The sequence below is a fragment of the Papaver somniferum genome, chromosome 4 (genome assembly GCF_003573695.1).
Source record: "Papaver somniferum cultivar HN1 chromosome 4, ASM357369v1, whole genome shotgun sequence".
NCBI classification, from domain to species: domain Eukaryota; kingdom Viridiplantae; phylum Streptophyta; class Magnoliopsida; order Ranunculales; family Papaveraceae; genus Papaver; species Papaver somniferum.
Genome location: NC_039361.1, coordinates 64378168 through 64396781, shown reverse-complemented (window position 1 = coordinate 64396781; position 18614 = coordinate 64378168). Strand labels below are relative to the sequence as shown.

General features: G+C 36.6%; 2 protein-coding genes across 2 annotated transcripts; one reads left to right on the top strand and one right to left on the bottom strand.

Moving 5' to 3' along the window:
* Positions 1 to 380: 380 nt before the first annotated feature.
* Positions 381 to 10380, top strand: LOC113275727 (DNA topoisomerase 1-like). The gene is made up of 22 exons (XM_026525279.1): positions 381 to 693; positions 845 to 2071; positions 2518 to 2954; positions 3054 to 3696; positions 3904 to 3990; positions 4293 to 4339; positions 4739 to 4848; positions 4980 to 5080; positions 5225 to 5317; positions 5579 to 5662; positions 5785 to 5868; positions 6018 to 6086; positions 6760 to 6819; positions 7414 to 7485; positions 7833 to 7940; positions 8021 to 8097; positions 8564 to 8647; positions 8872 to 8989; positions 9123 to 9212; positions 9450 to 9512; positions 9610 to 9705; positions 10047 to 10380. Exons 1-22 carry the CDS (start codon positions 613 to 615, stop codon positions 10161 to 10163), a joined length of 3948 nt encoding a protein of 1315 aa, XP_026381064.1. The 5' UTR covers positions 381 to 612; the 3' UTR covers positions 10164 to 10380.
* Positions 10381 to 11034: 654 nt separating this feature from the next.
* On the bottom strand, positions 11035 to 14268 carry LOC113275726 (amino acid transporter AVT6A-like). The gene is made up of 5 exons (XM_026525278.1): positions 13175 to 14268; positions 12861 to 13013; positions 12210 to 12413; positions 11650 to 12115; positions 11035 to 11505 (listed from the first exon to the last, which is right to left on the bottom strand). Exons 1-5 carry the CDS (start codon positions 13584 to 13586, stop codon positions 11364 to 11366), a joined length of 1377 nt encoding a protein of 458 aa, XP_026381063.1. The 5' UTR covers positions 13587 to 14268; the 3' UTR covers positions 11035 to 11363.
* Between the last annotated feature and the right edge of the window lie 4346 nt (positions 14269 to 18614).

The window sequence follows — 18614 nt, the reverse complement described above, 5'->3', positions numbered from 1 at the left end:
TGTACTCGAATTTGTAAGCATTCAGATATATAATCGGATTTGTAAGCAGTACGACAGATATGTACTTAGATTTCTAAGCAGTGTGACAGATATGTACTCAAATTTGTAAGCAGTGTAGCAAATATGTACTCGAATTTTTAAGCAGTGTACCAGATATGTACTCAAATTTGTAAGCAGTGTAGACACACACGTTTGGTAGTAATGGGCATTATGGACATTTCCATGTTTTAATTAATTTTGGATCTCCGGATAAAAAAAAAATCCGGTTGGACCCTACTATAAATAACTATATGAACCTAGGACCAAACAAGAAATTTTCCTTTTCTATTTGCAAATTGCCGCAAGAATTGCCCTTAATGTGACTTACTAGGGGCCGGGCATAGAGTTGAGGTCCTTGAGGACTCGGGAGAAGCACATGATCGCCGGCTCACTGCAGTTTTCTTCTCCAACTCGCCCACTCATTCACACACTCCTTAATGGTAAAACCCTAACAAAACCTCTCTCTCACACCATAATTTTTTCTGCAAATATGTTCTCCAGCAAAACTCTCCTGGAAACCCTAATAATATCCTTGTAAAGCTCGAAACTTTTCGTTTGAAATTGAGAGCGTTAATGGCACTCCAACTGCATAAGTTGTTGAATTCTAATTGCTTCCGCCGAAACCTGTCTGTGTCGTCTCTTCCACGCATTATGGTACATCCTCTCTACAACTACGAATTGAATTTATCAGTTATAGAAATGACAAGACTTTCATTATTGATCCTGTTTTTATCTTATTCTTCTTTCTCTTCTTTTTTTTCAATTTTATGATTTTTTTTTGTTAATTCTTTGATTGCGTCCACAGAACTACATGAAAGGGAACGCATCGTATTCTACTGCAAATCCTTGTTTCAATGGTAAATTGGGTCAACTTCAGTTAATGAGCCCAAGAGAGGAATGCAGGATCGCTAACAATCGAATTAAGGATTTAAGATTCAAGGTTGGATATGATCCTCAGTTCTTTAGAAGTTTTAGTACTGCTAGGCATGATGGAAATTTAACCAATTTTCCGATTCAATCTCATTTAAGTGTAGGAATTCCGAAATCGCGAACAGTAGGAAGTAGTTTTAGGTTGGATGTATTATTTTATGAAGGTAATGGAAGAAGGCTTTTTTCAGCAAAGCCGTCGAACCAAAAACCTAAGGTTCCAAGTGCATTAGTGAATAAAAATGAGAATGCCTTTGTGGGAGGAGAATCTAGTCGTAAAGCTTTTTATGCACCTCGGAAGCGGACAAGGACTCTGGGTGTTTGTAGTAGCACTGGCGGTGATGGAGGAAAGCAGGTTGCAGTTGAGAAGCAGTTTGCAGAAGGAAAAGATTCTAATAATCTGGTTGCACAAACTGGGGGCACGTTGAAACCGGCTGATAAGGTTACTATAGGCGTCAAGAAGGGCGTAGACGAGTCATCCATCTTAACAGAAGCTAAGGTTAATGGTAATGACCATAAAGGGAAGGCTCTAGCTAATAAGAAGCATAAGTCAGGAAAAAAAGGGCACGTTCAAGATGATACTAGCACCAATGTCCTAACTGCTGCAACCAAAGCTGGAGATTTCAAAGAAGTTATCGTACCAGAGAATGCTAACGTCTCTGTGGGAGATAGAGGGGAGTCGTCCCGCAAATCTTTTTATGCACGTCGGAAGCGGGCCAAGATGTTGGCTATTCGTAGTAGCAGTGGTGATGGAGGAAACCAGGTTGCAGTTGAAAAGAAGGTTGTAGGAAAAGAAGTTGCTGAAAGTAACAAAAAAGTTGCACAAGCTGTGGACACGTTGAAGCCCACAGAAGTTCGCGTAGGAGATAAGATGGATGCACAACAGTCATCCATCTCAACAGAAGCTAAGGTTAATAGTTACGACCATAAAAAAAATACTCCAGCTAAAAAGAAGCGTAACTCAAGAAATAAAGAGCAGATTCAAAATGAGAATGACACCAAAGTCCTATCTGGTGCAACCAAAGCCGCAGATTCTACAGGAGTTACACTACTCGAGAAGAAACCTAATATCGACACACATAGCCGGCACTCTCAAACTTCAAATGTAAGTGTCCTGCACTTTCTTTATTACCAAGTGTCTTTCATGTATTATCCTGTGAAACACCTTGTTTGTCAAAATTTGGCAGTGTCTACATGTATTGACAGTGGTATTCATGTCGGGCAAACATGCAAACAGCATTAGCTCTGCTAGCCATTGAACATTAGCATTATTGCAACTTGCCACTTAGTTTATGAAGCTTGAGAAAATGGAAGAGGAAATAGAGGAAGAAACATGGCTGGCTTTTCTTCAATATAAGTCTGGATATGTAGCCATTTTATTTTCCTACGGAAAGTATATGTAACATTAGTGTAACCCTAACTCCCATGCCCCGTGTTTAGTGTTTTTAGGTCGCTGTTGGAGTCCTCGTACCGGTGTCAGATGCACATATAACCATGTTATTGTTACATATGCTATAGCGTATTTTGTAACTGATGCTGCAGTTTTTTCAGTCTGTTACAGTGTGTGGGAAACAGTTGCCAGCAGTTGATTCTCCAGGTTCGGAACATCAACAATCCGAGAAGAAGAAAACTATTTTTTCTGAAAAGAAAAGAGCACCCAAGAAGGATCTGACAAGTAAAAATTCAGATAAAGTCTCATTGCAACAAAGCAACAGTGTTCCAGGAAAACTAGAACCTCCAATTAAAAAACTGAGCACATTATATCCTCCCACTGGGAAATCTGTTGTGGTGGTGGAGTCTCTCAAAAAAGCGAAGATTGTCCAAGGTTATCTTGGTGATCTGTTTGAAGTCTTGTCTAGTAATGGCCATGTGAGAATGTTGGCCAGATGGGCAGGAGCAGTGAGGCCTGATGACGATTTCAGTATGGTATGGGGGGTTCCAGATGCTGCTTGGACTCAGGTTAAGAGTATGAAAGTTGCATTAAATGGGTAAGTTTGTGTGCTTATCCCCACTACGTGTTAGACATATTCTTTACGATGATGCTTCCTATTTATATTTATTTATATAGTTTGTTGTTTCATTCCCAGAGCGAAAAATCTTATTCTTGCATCTGATCCTAGTTGTGAAGGAGAGGCTATTGCTTGGCACCTTACTGAGATGTTGCAGCAGCAAGATGCATTGCATGACAATATTACTATAGCTAGGGTTGTCTTTAATGAATTAACTGAGTCTTCTGTCAAAGCTGCTCTGCAGTCTCCAAGAGACATAAACATGGACTTGGTTCATTCTTATCTTTCAAGAAGAGCTCTTGACTATTTGATTGCATATAACTTGACACCGTTATTAGATAAGAAACTACCTGGTTGTCTGTCTGCTGGACGAGTTGAGCATACAGCTCTGTCTCTTCTATGTGACGCAGAAACGCAAATTGAAGAGTTTAAGCCACGGGAGTACTGGACTGTAGAAGTAGAGTTCAGCAATAAAATTGTGGATTCTTTGAAGAAAAACTTCTCTATTAAATCTCATTTGATTAATGCTAGATCAAAACAGTTAGAACAGCTCTCTACAAAAGCTACTGATATTCAGAAAAAGATTACGTCATCCTCTTTTAAAGTGGTGGGATGTAAGAGGACAAAAACACAAAAAAATCCTCCTATGCCATATATAACATCAACTCTTCAGCAGGATGCGGCGAATAAATTGCAGTTTAGTGCCTCAACTACAATGATGGTCAGTATGCTCACAGTCTTCGGGTTCTTTATTTTCTATATAGTTTCAGATTGTCCTTTCGTTGCCCTTTCTGGGTGTTATTACAATTCTAAGAAAACTCGACTTTTGAATCTCATAAACACTGAGTTCCATAACTTGAGAGCTCACCTTATGTGCAACTTCTTCTAATTTATTCTCATGTGGGCCTATGCTTCTGTTTGAGTTCAGCTGGCTAAAGGGCTTTATGAGGGAGTAAAGATAGCAGATAAGGAGTCTGTAGGCTTGATAACATACATGCAAACTGACGATCTGCACGTAGGTATCAGTTTCACTGTTTTTTTTTCTTCTTCTAAAATACTGTGTGTTTTGAACTGACCTTCTAGTTATATATGTATACGTATGTACGCGCGTGTGTGTTCTTGTGCGTGTGTTTATTATGCCTATCAGTGTTTGTTGTAGGGTGTTTATGTTTGCTTCCAATTTAGGTGATCTGAACTACAATTTATGGCATCACTTCAAGATTTATTTTTTATTTGGATCCTTGTTACCGTTTATACCAAATTGTATTTTTTGCACTCAGTTTCTAATACTCCCTTATTGTGTCTTTTCCATTTAAGGTCCCTGATGCAGCTGCAGAAGACGTACACTCCTTGGTGTTAGAAAGGTGATTGCAGTATTGTATTTTCTGTGTGTGAAGGTGCTTGAATTCATGATGTTTGACACTGTTCTAGTTTATTGCATTTTCTCGTAAGTTTGGAGTTAGATTCCTTTTTGCAACGTGGTTATCCTGATTAGACAAATCTCTGGAGCAGCATTACATAAATCGGTCAAGTTTAATTGGTGCTTATACTTTTTTCTAGGAAATATTTCCTTTTTAAAATAAAAAGAGCTTGAGCCAAAGCAGTCCTTGAGAGTAGATTCATACACACTAAAATCAAGAGTCAATCTTTTCCATCTCCATCCTGCATCAAATGTGTGTGTGGTAGCATATTATTTTTGCATAGGATCCCGCCCTTTCCCTGCTTCATTTTTCTGCTGAGTTTCACCTAGTCTTGTTATTTAGGTATGGGAAAAAATTTGCATCGAAGGGCGCTCGTAAATACTGTACAAAGCTCAAGAATGCTCAAGAGGTACACGAAGCTATCAGGCCCACTGACATACGAAGGTTACCATGTAATAACTAAACAGATGTTACTACATTATGATTTGACGAGTTTCATCATATTGCATGGCGAACCTTTCATTTAACTGTTTAGGGTCAGGGTTATTGTTGGTTCACATTTGAGATGTCCCTTTCCTTTCAGCATTGTTAGCTGGAGTATTGGATGAAGATTCCTTGAAACTCTATACTCTTATTTGGTTGAGAACAATGGCATGCCAGATGGAACCAGCCCTGATTGATCAGGTATGGCTGCATTAGTTAGAAATGCTGAAGTGTACCCTCACAAGGAACTAATCCAATCGTCCAACTTAATATCATGTTGCTCGTTGAGTGATACAAGTCCATGTATTGATTGAGTTTATATTGGCTGAATCTTGTTTAAACTAGATACAAGTTGATATCGGTGCTGTTGGCGAGTCTACATTGCTTCAATCTACATGCTCAAACATTGAGTTTCTTGGGTACCAACCAGCTTATAAGGTGATCTAGGTCCTATAGTTAAAACTATGTTTTCTCACATCTAAAGAAGTAGCGTTTGGCATGCCTTCCTGATAAGATTGTAACTTTTTAAACTGTTGCTTGAAGATTTTAATTTGCCGAGTAGTTGTCTTTCCGTTTTAATTTCCATGTCAATGTTTTGGTTATTTTGTAAATGGATGAATTTTTTCTGCCGAAGATGTCTTGACAGCTTATGTTAGTTTTCCTTTTCATTGATCTTTTCATGCTCTGTACTTCTTCTAGGATGCGGAAGCTGCTTCAATTGCAAATGGCATGGTAGAAGTCGATGCTTGCAAAGAAACTTTTAAGTTTTTGTGTGCACTAAAGGTGGTGATTTTGAGAAATGCTCATCCCTAGAATAATGTCTCAAAATTGGTAGCTTTACTTTTTTGATGCTTTCTTTGCGCTGTCTACTAACTTTTTTAGCTCAAAATTTCATGTATTTCTAGTCAGGGGATCCTTTCTATCCTGGTAAGGTGGAATTGAAACAGCACTTTACTGAACCTCCTCTGCGTTATACTGAGGGTTCGCTGGTATATTTTCACGTTCTTATTCTCTATATCTGTTGTTTTTAATACCCAGATAGATGTAAAACTATTGTAAGTAGATAAAGTTTTGGTCTTTCAATTTGTGTTTACATTTGCCACTAGGGCTCATACTACGTTTTCCTCTTGTGTTGAAGATTGAAAAGCTGGAAAAGCTTGGGGTTGGAAGACCATCTACATACGCCACCACAATCAAAGCTTTACAGGTATTTCAGTACGCGCTTTGTGTTTATGTCCAAATAATATGTCTTGGAATTGACTTGATGTATTTGCTGCAACTAGAATATCGGCATATTTGATATGCTTCTCGTACATGTTTTTTTTTTGGCAAAACACTGTTCTCTTCTTTCACTAGACTATAATGTGCTACTATGTAGACCGTCAGGTTTGATCATCTTGCTTTTACTACTTTGTGACTCATGCATCCTGGTATTTATGTGCCCTTCACTGTTCTGTACTTTTGTTAGATGTAAGCAGTTAGTTACTTTTAATTAACTTCTGTAATACATGGCTTTTTGTATCCACAGTGACAGTTTTACATTTTCCTGATTTTAAGTTGGCATGTGTTGATTTGAAAATCTGAGTGATATGATGTTACCTGAGGTGTTACGGAAACGCAAAGCAACACAGTTAGCCATGTTATTAAAAATAGAATTGTTATATCTATTGAGTATGATGAACTTTAGATCTCTGAATTCATGAACCTAGAAAGTCAGTGTCACACATGCTGTGACCATATAGGTATGGACAAGTAAAGCAAGTCGATGCATGAGAAAACCACCGTATTCAATTGCCGTGTTCATGTTTGAATCAATGCTTATGTTCATCTCCTCAAGCTAAATACTTGAACCTGATATGTTATATTGTTGGTGTCACCAGGAAAGAAAATATTTGACGGTAAAGAATCGAGAATTATATCCAGAGTTTCGTGCTCGAATGGTATGTACATCTGTTCTATATATTTCTTTTCACACTTTATTCATTTCTAATGACAATTAAAGTTGTCTGCTACATTGATCGATCTCATATCTGGCATCGCTCTGTAGTGCCTATTTGAAATTTTCTCCCTGTCGCAATTATGTTTTATCAGTTTCTGGTGCAAGTTCTCCTCTATGTTTCCTCGGGTTCACTTATTCTTTCCTTGTTTACACAACGATATACCTATATAGATGCATGATGACTTCTGAGACTTTATATAATAAATTGCTACTGCATTATTTGGATATCTATGACTGTATCTATGGAAACAGTTTTTAACTTGTATAAAGTAGATCCATTTATCTAATTACTCATTCTCTAGCCCGTCATTTTTCCTATTGGAATCCATCTTGTTTTTATTTCTAAATTTACCGTATTTCTAATTGTACGAGTTTATTCTTCGAAAAGAAAGATACCAGTCTACTCTTTCTCGATCTATCAATTGATTTTATTCATCAGATCTCTATATATTTCAGTTGCCTCCTAATGGTTTGTCATATAGATTCCTTCCCAGGAATTTTTTGAGCTCTCTGATACGGGTTTGTCTATTTTCAGGTATCTCAATTTCTCTCTCACTTCTTCTCTGAGGTGAATGATTATAGTTTTACAGCTAATACGGAGAATGAGGTACACATCTGGATAACCTATGCATACGTTCATTCTATCCCATGTGATCTCATTTTTAAACTTGCACTTAAAGACATACATATCTACTGGTTGCTCCTGCTAATGGTTATGCTTCAAATCTATTACTACTCTCTTCTTTTGATTTATAAATCCCGAGTCATCGTGGTTCGTCTTTGAAGTTAGTCTACGCATGGGCGTGGTTTGATTTGAGTCTATCTGCAAGTTTTATGTTCTCCCTCTGAACACGAAGTTGTCCTGATGCACCGTGCAAGTGGGAGTTTAGCATGCGCCTTAACTAATCCTAGTCATTTTAAAAAATTGACATCTTACCTTTTTAATTTTCCCAGCTCGATAAAGTATCTGCGGGGTTGTCTGAGTGGAAAGCACTCATGAAAGATTATTGGACACGCTTTAGCAAGTATTGCAGTCGTGCTGGTAATGCGAGCTCGCGGCAGGTACAAAATTAGTTCAGTCATAAAGTGAAGACTTAAAACATGTAGTTATTGATTGTAGTGACATGCACTTTCACTTGCAGATCGAAACTGTTATGGAGAAAGCATTTCCCGATTTCTTGTTTGGTTCACTTCCTGGAAAGAGCAGGACATGCCCTAGGTAATTATGCTATAGTGATAGTTTCTGTCTGGATTATGTAGATCTTTTAGTTTCTAGGGAGAGTTCATCGATGCAGTTTTACCAGATATATTATACTACACAACATGACCTCAACAGATGTGAGGTGGAAAGTTGATCTTTTAGAAAACATTTGCTTTAGAATGGACAGTGTCTTACAGCTCAAGCTAAGGTTTCTTTAACGGATTTACTGCACGTCTGCACCTTAAAGGGATGTTTTCTTCTCCGGATTACGATGACTATGACCGACTTCCATCTGAACAATGTTCATGGGAGTTATCACACTAGATGTATCAAAATTGGTTTTGGATGTCTGCTGATATACACTTTCATTGTTTTCCACCATTTTCTTTCCCTTCCTGCTTTCTGGTATATACTTGAATTTTAAAATGTAATTTTCTGCAAATTTTGTTAGCATCATCTTATCCATAATTGTAACACGATGCAGGTGTAAAGAAGGCAATCTGATTTTCAGAATTACAGGGTCTGCTGCAGGTTACTTCGTCGGTTGCGATAAGCACCCGAAATGCAAGTTAGTATCTTACAATATCCATTTGTTTTTTGTGTAACCAGTCCAGCACCTTTACTCTATGTGACTATCACTATGTGGTAAAGATAGAAATGTTATAGGAACCAATTCTTGGTTTCTTTACACATCACTAAAATATCATGTGGATTATGGTCAGATTACTATCCATATTGATGTGTTTTTTTCTGCTTCCTTAAATGACCCACTCTCTGTTATGGTGGATATAGGTACGTTAACCCTATACTTCGGGATGGAGAAGAAGAAGAGGTCGAAGAACATCCTGATGACGAAGAATTGTTTGATGAACCAACAGTAATAGGCATGCATCCTGGTTCTGATGAAAAGGTTTGTGAATTATGATTGATTGCTCTTTTTCCATTGAGATTTTTGTAGTTGTTAGATTTCATTTCTATTTCATGAAGACATATTTCATGGTTTGCATCTATGTATATTTACAGTCTTTTACTTCTTTTTTCAGATTTATTTGAAGACTGGTCCTTATGGAGGCTATGTACAGCTTGGCGATGATAGGAAGGGATTTACACCGAAAAGAGCTCCTCTTGGCAAGGTATGCAGTGTATTCTAAATCAATCAGGTGCCTCTCACTATATATGGAGAAATATTGTTGGAGCTTTGATCTGCAAATATCATAGCCAAATGCATGAACATGTGTTGAACTTACGTATAAAAACACCAATCTGGACTAGAATTTTACCTTGTTTTGTTTGTGCCAAAACCACATGTTTAAGATTAATATTTAATCTGTATGTCTATGAAATGATATCTTTCCTCACACTATTATCAGATGGATCCTAAATCGATAACGTTAGAGCATGCTCTTGACTTACTGAGCTATCCTAAAACACTGGTAAGATCTGGGAGAATTTGATTTTCTTTTTCCTAGTTTTCCAAGTCACTTTTTCTCTACTGGTTTCCCACTCACTTGGTTTCTTATTTCTTTTTAGGGTAATCATCCGGATGATGATAAACCAGTATTCCTAAGGACTGCTCCTAAAGGATACGCCATTAGGCATCGTCGAACAACTGCTCCTGTACCGAAGGTATTTTTCCGAGCTTTAGAAGAATGTGTATAAACGCCTAACAGTTGGCTTCTGGAGACAGTAAATGAAACCTGTAATTACCAGGTTACTAGCTGAGTAGCTAGCTTCTGTCTTTGCTATAATCCTGTCACAGCTATGTTTATCCGACAAAATCACAGTTTTGCTTCAGGTGGCACAGAGCCATATATGAACTGCCATGACTGCATTTTTCTCCTATACTGTATTTTAGTGGGCCATAACCTACCACATTGCTTCAGTTACATGTTTTCCTATGTTCTATTTCCTCTTTTTATAGCAATTGTTGATGAGTCTTGCTAATTTTGTTGTGTTGGGATGTCTAGAACATGGATCCAAAAAAAGTAACTTTAGAAGATGCATTGAAGTATTTATCGGGTAAAGGCGCAAGGCATGCTGGGCGCCCTAAGAATAAACCAAAGGCTGAAATCTACGAGGCGTGATAAATGATGTGAAGCCTCCTTTATTTAGTGGTATAGTATAATAGAAAGTGCCGATTCAGTTTACTGTAGATTTTGTTGAGCTACTGGCAATCTGTGTTGGTGTTTTCCTTATAATTTGTTGAGGTGATCCAGTAATGTTGGATTGCCCTCTCTATTCTTTGTAAAATAATTCAATCTGTAATAATTTTTTGTTAGTTCTGGTTTTGGTTTATTTTCATTGCCCACTTTACTTTGTAGCTGGAACAAGAATAATTTCGATAGCTATCCATTCTCGGTGCACTACACAGTAACTCGTAACTCCTAACCTATCACTTGAACCCCTAACCTATCACTTGGGAGTTCAACCCCTAGCCAACTGGGCTAATCCCAGTTGATTAACATGCTAATTCCTATACACTACTGGTGTACAAATTATAGAAGCCGAAGCAATGTTACGTTCATGAGAAGGGCCTTGATGGTGTGTATGGGTACTTTGTTCAGGATGACAAGTATTATTGGCCAAATTGATTGTGATGAGGTTACAGCAGCACTCCGTTTGTTCATCTGATCTGTTCAGTTTTAGCTCAACGAATAGAGCAAGTATAATTTCCTTGATTAAAGGACTATCCCATACAAAACTATACTCCGATTTGATGCAGCTGGTAATCCCTTGTAATCAGCTGCACGTTTAATTTGCTTATTCACAAGTGTGCTTCAACCAAGCCAAGCGTGTTTGAGCTCATCACCAAAAAAAAAAACTCATTCTATGCTCGGAAAGAATTATAATACTAATACAGTTCTGTAATTACCAAGTCAACACATCTCTGATCAGGTTCTCTACTAACACCGGTATCTCCTGACCCTGGTGTGCCAAAAGAAATGGGAAATGGTATGCGCTCAAATATAATCGACTTCTTTTTCTTTAATTCAAACTATAATATCACTCGAATCCATACAACATTGCAATCTGTATCTACTTTCACGGTACTACACAATCTATCGTCCCACACAAGAATGGGATAAAGCAAAAGAAGCTAAACAGATATACCTAGTTTATGATTTTTGTTCTTTTTTCGCCAGGAATTCGTTTATGCTTAATGGTAGAGCAACTCAACTCACAGATTGAATACCTGCTACTACTTATTAATCTCACACCCTAGGAAGCACCAACTTTCTCACTGTATTCATACATAAACTGGTCTTCACTTCTGTTCGTTGTTCTTAGGAAACTGGAGACGATGAGTTCTTCTTGATAAGAGCATAAGCATCACTGTATATGGCCACCAAGTTTGAGAAAACAGCAAGCACAATCATAAAAATAGATATGATTTTATCCTTGCGTGTTGCTACCCGATGAGGATCCCTAGTAGAAGAAAAACAAAAGTCAGAAAATAACCCTCATAACGACATATTTAAAGGACACCGAGTCTTCAAGGAAATTTTCATTATCATAACTACTAGGTGTTGATACAGAAAAAGAAAAGAAGAACGAAGTTGAAGAACTTACTTGAGAGTAATGGCAGCAGGAAAGATGAATCCAATGCAAACTGCAGCTGTAGCTCCAGTGAATTGAAAAGCATCCCAGATGCTAGGTATAAAATTTGCACCCACAAAAACAATAGCGATGAGCCCAGTGCTGATCATGGCAAATCTCTTATTGTCTAAAGACAAAGGACCAGCTGTCGGGGACAACAGACCATCCATGTTGAGCCTTAGAGCAAAGAAGATGATAGGGAAGACAAGCATCAGGTGCAGGGCGTAGCTAACACGAACAGCATCGTTGAGCAGTGAGCTGTATGGGATACCAAGGTTGGTGTCGAAGTTCGCAAGGACATCATCTAGAGTTGAGTCGCCGAATAGGAGAAATCCAAAGAAACTTGTTGTCACGTACACGGTTGAGCAAAGTGCTAGTGAGCTCCTCACAATTGATTGTATCTGAGAAGGGACTTCCAGTTCATTGTATATTGGGTGCACTGCAAAAATATCACAAGTTCTTAAGAATGAAAATCTCTTCAAGATTGACCAACGATGAAATTATATGGGAGTCTAGGACAAAGATTTGCTTACCATTATAATGACAAATGTAAGCTGTGACGAGAACAGGTACAACTGTGAAGAGGTTCCAAACCGAGGTCAGATTAGGTACTTCAGGAATCAATCTGGGCATTGCTATACTTCCATTTATCAATTTGACAATCGTTATTCCCGCGGTAATAATAACAAAGACAACCGCCAGAGCAACTGATAAGGCAGAAGTGTATCTCAACGAATCTGCAAAACAAATGAATGTAAGAAATTCTCTTCATCGAAGAGGTCAGCACTATATCTTCATAAACAAAAAGGAAACAATGAGGAGAAAATTTAAATATTGAACCTATGGAGATATTCAAAATATTTCATCGATTTGCTTCAAAGGAAAACTGGCATTAGAAGCCAACATAGACATAAGGTTTTAAATGCTTCTACGTAGTCTATATGTAACCAAGATACCCTATATAAGGCTAGACCAAGACTAATAACTTATGAAAAAAAATCAACCTACAAAACAACTCAAGAATCTGCGGAGCGCAAGTAAATGAATTAATAAGAGAATGAAGCAATAGTGTTGTAGCAATTCAGGAAATTTAGGCATCAAGGAACCACATAGCAAAGCTATTTACGCTAGGTAGATGTTTCACAATCAATATTTCATACATAAGTCGCAGAGAATAAACTTACCCACACGCTTGAGGCATGCTAATGGGGCAAATACACCAAGTGTGGTGAAAAGCAACACAAAGAACCGCCCGTTCCACCAATGCACACCAAACCATCCTTCTAAGATACCAGAGTGATGTGTTCCACTTGCAGATGTTCCAGAAATTACATCACCTTAACATTCAGATCACAAAAAACAAACACATGTTAAAAGAAAATACAATTAACAACAATCATTCACACTCATGAATCCATGATCATAACAGTGTAAAGTAACAAAATGAAGGCAACATGCAGCTCAAATAAGTAATCAAAAACACCAGAAATTACCATACCGATGATAATCATGTACACGATAAGCACTCCAACATTGTTAACGACAACGCAAGCCTGCAATGCAATCCTCCCATACTTTCCAAAAGTATCTCCCATAAGCTCTCCATAAGAAACTGTTTTCCCTGCTTTACTAAATCTCAATAACATCTCGATCGAGCACTCGGTCAAAAACGCCATGAATACTATCATTAGTATCCCTGGGACAAGTCCAAGAACCTTCATAGTAGCAGGCAAAGCCATAATACCAGCACCAACAATAGTTGTGGATAAATTAAACACTGCCCCAGTGTATGAACCTCCATTAAATTCATCAAATTCTTCCTCTTGATGCTTACTTGGTAACAGAGGTGCTTTCTCATCAGCAACTTGTTTGTTTTTTCTTTGTTTCCTCTCTTTTGGTATTATTGTCATCCTTCCTTTTTCAAGTTCAACTTAAAATCAAAACCAAAATCAAACCCACACAACAAGATCTAATCTTTTATGGCCCCAAATACAAAATCAAAACCTTCTGAACAAATTATCGAAGTTTATCCAAAACCCCCAAAATCCAATAAAACCAAACAAATTGAACTAAAATGAAACAATTAACAAAATTCAATCAAAACCCAGAAAAGAATTAGATCCTGATACACAAAGACACAAAATTAAACCAAAAATCTTCAGAAATAAATAGTAAAAATCGAGGAGAATTCTCAAAAAACCTTGAAAAAAAATTAAAGGAAGGAAATTAAGTTTAATTTTTCCTTTCTTTTTTTCTTTCTCTCTCAACAAATGATTGTTTCTTCTCCTCAATTTATAAATTGAGATTTTTCCCTAATTTCGATAGCGTATTGTATTTTATTTTTCCTTCCTCCAAAGTTCAACCTTATCTAATGAAGAAGACTTGGTTGAAACAATATATCACCTCTTCGCGTATTGAAAAGTCCTTCAAGATTCGTCTTTTATCAATAATTCATATGTGTAAATGACTGTATGAGTTAAGGAATTTGGATATTTTTACCTTAAATTAAAGGTTTATCTGTAGAACCCTAAAATTGATGATGAACAGTAGTGGTAGGTTCGAAGATATTGGAGAAAATGTAGATGATTGGCCTTAATTCCCTATTACTATTTATACAGTCATTTCTTTGTCGAATATGAATTTCCTGCTCAAATATAGCAGTAAATTACATTTATTATTTTCCAATTAATAAACGTTGATGTTCCTTAAAATACGGAAAATCCGATGGTCACAATTTGTGTATTTGTGACATTCTGTGATTGGTTGAGCTTCGAATGTCGGAGTCCGACCGACAGAAAGTAGAAGGGTAAATTGAAACGAAGGGCAGGACCCGCTTATAGCCTGTTTGTTCAAGGTTGAGAGAAGTCGCGAGTTCGTCCTGGTATGAAAGTAAAATCAAAACGAGGCTAGCGAAGCTCAAAACAGCAACGTTATTTTATGATGCCGGCCATGTGAGTTGGCAAACATTAGGGATTTGATTCTATTTTCAGTGTCTGATTCTAATCACACCTTACAAGTACAATTCCCACAAGTTATGAGATCATGTTTAAGATTCAAAACTCATTAGTGAGAAGGGAATGGGTCGAGATCGTCTGTGCCGGCACAGACGATCTGGACCCGAAGGGAATAACACATGCACCAAGATTCCGTCGTTTATTAATTAGAAAGAAATAAAGAATTTAAGATTCCATCTTTGCTCTTACGTTTTGTAGTCACCTGTGTCGTGGCTGACTAAGGAGTGCAAGCTGGAATGCTGGCAAAAGATTGCTATCTCAAAAACCAAATAAGCATATTATATATTTATTTTTTAATTTTTTGAAACTGGAAAAACATCTTAAGCAATTGAAAATTGATCAAAAAAATATAATTCGAAAATTTCAAGATTGCTAATAGGGGACAAGATTAGGTGGGGTATACCACAACCACAAAATAAGACAAAATAAATTTTCATATAGGATAAAATAAGTTTTATCTTGGCTTGGTACAACCCCATCTAACCTGCTACCCCCATTAACAATCTTGGAAATTTTGTCAAATTTTATTACCAATACTTCAGCTGTGATTTGTCCTTTTTTCTTTTATTGTTTTGTAAATGTCAATAAGTTAAAAAAGAAAGATACAACTTGACTCGAGAAGGCCGGGAAGATCTCAAACAAAAAGCTAGTGGAACTTAAATAAAGAAGAAAAAAAAGACAAAAAGTGTTTTCTCTAATCCCTTGTCCCCTGCTTAGTTTTAGGTTTTTGACAGTTCCCATATTGTTAGAAGGTTTTTCTATATTTTTTAATAATTTTCTGAATTTTCCTTGGTTTGGAATCATATATAAACTAAATATAAAACATAAGCTCAACTTCCCAAATGAAACTCTTAAATAATCCACTATATTTCAAATTCACACAGAAATCTAGAAATAAAAAACAAGAGATTTGAATATTCTAATAAGTATTAATGAGGGTAGATTTGGAAAATATGTAGTCTCTTTCTTTTTTATTAATCTGCGTGAAAATATCTAAACCTTCACGAAAATGATATATATCCCTCACTCCCTTCCCTGCTTACGTGTCATGCATGTATTGGTTAATCCAATAACAATGGGACCCCCTGCTAATCCCAATCCAGAGGATCAAGGGCTAAGAATAATGCCACCTAATGAGGGAAAGGAGTGAGGGAAGTGTAGCAGGTTCAAAACATTCATCTAAGCTCAGACGGAGGGAGTATTTTTTTAAGCATATGACAAAGAGTGTAGTATAGTTATAAGGATTATTTGGCTTTTGATAATTACATTTTGTCCAACATTAGTGTTTGGTCTAATATTTGTCCAACTTAGGATTTGGTACTTGAAAATAACGTCAACCTATGTTGACTGTGTTAAATATTGACTTTCGTTAAGAAATTGAATTAATTGAATGTTTTGTCAAACACAGTCAACACAGGTCAACGTTATTTTCAAGTACCAAATCCTAAGTTGGACAGATGTTAGACCAAACACTAATATTGGATAAAATTTAAATACCAAAAACTAAATAACCCTAGTTATAAACCCGCAAAAATCATTTTATTTTGGTTTTTGAAAAAATGGTATTACCTCATTCATTAATCATCAAATATGCGTGTAAAAACTATTAATAAATTGCAAAACGAGAATCTTCACTAATGAAGTTACTCGGTTGATTTCAATGTCTTGGTAGTTCCATAATTGGTTTGCAAATTTTTAGAAGAATGTATAGGTCATATCATTGACAGCCTTTGTTTATGGCTAAATGGTTACAATAAGTTGATAAGAGAGCTACTTATGCCAAATCTTTTTTTCAAAATAAAATTGCCTATATTGAAGTTAATGCAGTCTGAGATCTTGATAGAAATCATCACTAATGCTATATCTTATTTGTCTTGCTTTATCATATATTCCGGTAAACAACTTTAGAATAATATCCACTCTGCTGCATTGCCTACTTTCAATTTCTTTTCTTGTATAATAACTTCTTCAGTTTGCATAAAGTCCTCTGGCTTCTCTTATGTTTTTTGTATCATCAACTACAGTTAAGGGTATTCTAAATGTTACTACTAGTTCCATCATTATGATAATAACATTGATTCTTGTAAGTATGAAGATTCTTTTGTTTGTTTTATATTTCCTATCTGACCACTTCAAATATCTGAGGAGCATGCCGCAAAAAAGGATGCTCCCAAAAGAAGTACACCCCATCATGGTGAACCTTTCCTTGTGATCGGGATGAGGTAGATGCCTCCCAGCCGTATCACTTATTGGTTGTAATACAAATTTTACATGGTGTCATAATTAAGTTTTCTTGGGTGTAACAAACTGTTAATAAATATAGCTATTTTTCTTACCGTTATTGAGATGTTTCGTTGGGTTTCCTAAATGAAAACTCAGAAGTACCAAGTACACACCCGACTTTTTTGTTTGGCAACCTGTATGGACAAAACCTAATATAATTGCAAGTACAACAACTGAGTGATCCTTGCCAAAATGTGTATAGAGTATATATCTCTAACCTCTACTCAATCAGTATGTATATAGACACTGAGCCCGTGAACTTGATTGGTAAGTAGAGTACTTGGACGATCTCAAAAATCAATATCCAAGATCAATCTACTCGTATCCAAATAATTCAATCAGAATTCTGCCAAGTAATTAAACTTGTTATTTATCTTTCAATATACGAATTATATAAGAAACTAGTCTCGTAATCAATTACAATTAAGCGGACGTATCTACAATACGTATAAACCTATGTAAATCCAATTATAAAGATAAATAATATAACGTGGAAAAGGAAAAATACAAGACACCCGAACTTTTGGTAACGAGGAAACCTCAATAGTAGAAAACCCCGGAACCTCGTCCATATTTGAACACCAAATTGTATTAAACCTCTACAGACACTAGCCTACTATCAGACTTCATACTGGAATGTAGTTGAGACCGAATTCACCCTCCAAGCGGTTCAGTTACCGTCGCGCTCCTTACGTCTCTTAAACCTCGAAGGTTATAAGCAATTGATTCCCTTAGATGACGTCCTTTACAGCCTAAGAGTTACTTCAAGCTAAGTGAAGACTTTTGATACCAACCTTCCTCTAACATATAAGCCTATTTGATTTACGTTTGGATTAAAGATCAAGGTGAGGAAATCTGTTTGCAGTGGACAAAGCTAGCAAATCTCATAAAACTTACGACTCCCGAAGAGCATCCTAGATTCTTAACCACCTCTCAAGAACAATATTCAAAAGATCAATTAAGATCATTTTCAGATATCTATCTTGAGGAATCACAATTATGAGACGAAGAGAACTTTATGATTATTATCTATCTTGCCTGAAAGAGATTACAAAAACCGCGATAACATAAAAACAAGTTCACGATCCACGAACTATCAAGGTAAAGATAGTCGGACCTGGCTTCATGAATCCCCATAGAGAAGTCTTTTAGTTGTACAACTAATTATGTTTCTCAGAGGAACCTAGGTCTATAGAGGACGACTCTAGAATCAACTAGGACACAAAGCGTCAGGGGTTGAATTTCCCAGTTGAAAGAGCATCTCTATTTATGGATTTTCAAGGAACAGGGTTTTCTTAGAATTAAATCTAAGATAACTTGAGAATCAAGCAAAAAAATTTAGGTCTTAAAAATACTATAAAAGAATATACACTAGGAACCGGTTCTGGAACTGTGTATAATGATTGTTCAGTTTAGCAAATATGCCAAAGAAACTAAAACAATTTGATGTTCATTTAAACACCTAAGAATTTAATCATGATGCATACACATAAGTGTTTGAGTGATCAATGAAGTCTTAGAAATGTTTGAGAGAGTTATAGTAATGTTAAACATATTTAAAAAATAAGTCTTTAAGCATATACTAAAATCTTAAACTGCGACAGTTGGTACAACGGTTCGTGAACCGTAAGGCTTGTTCAC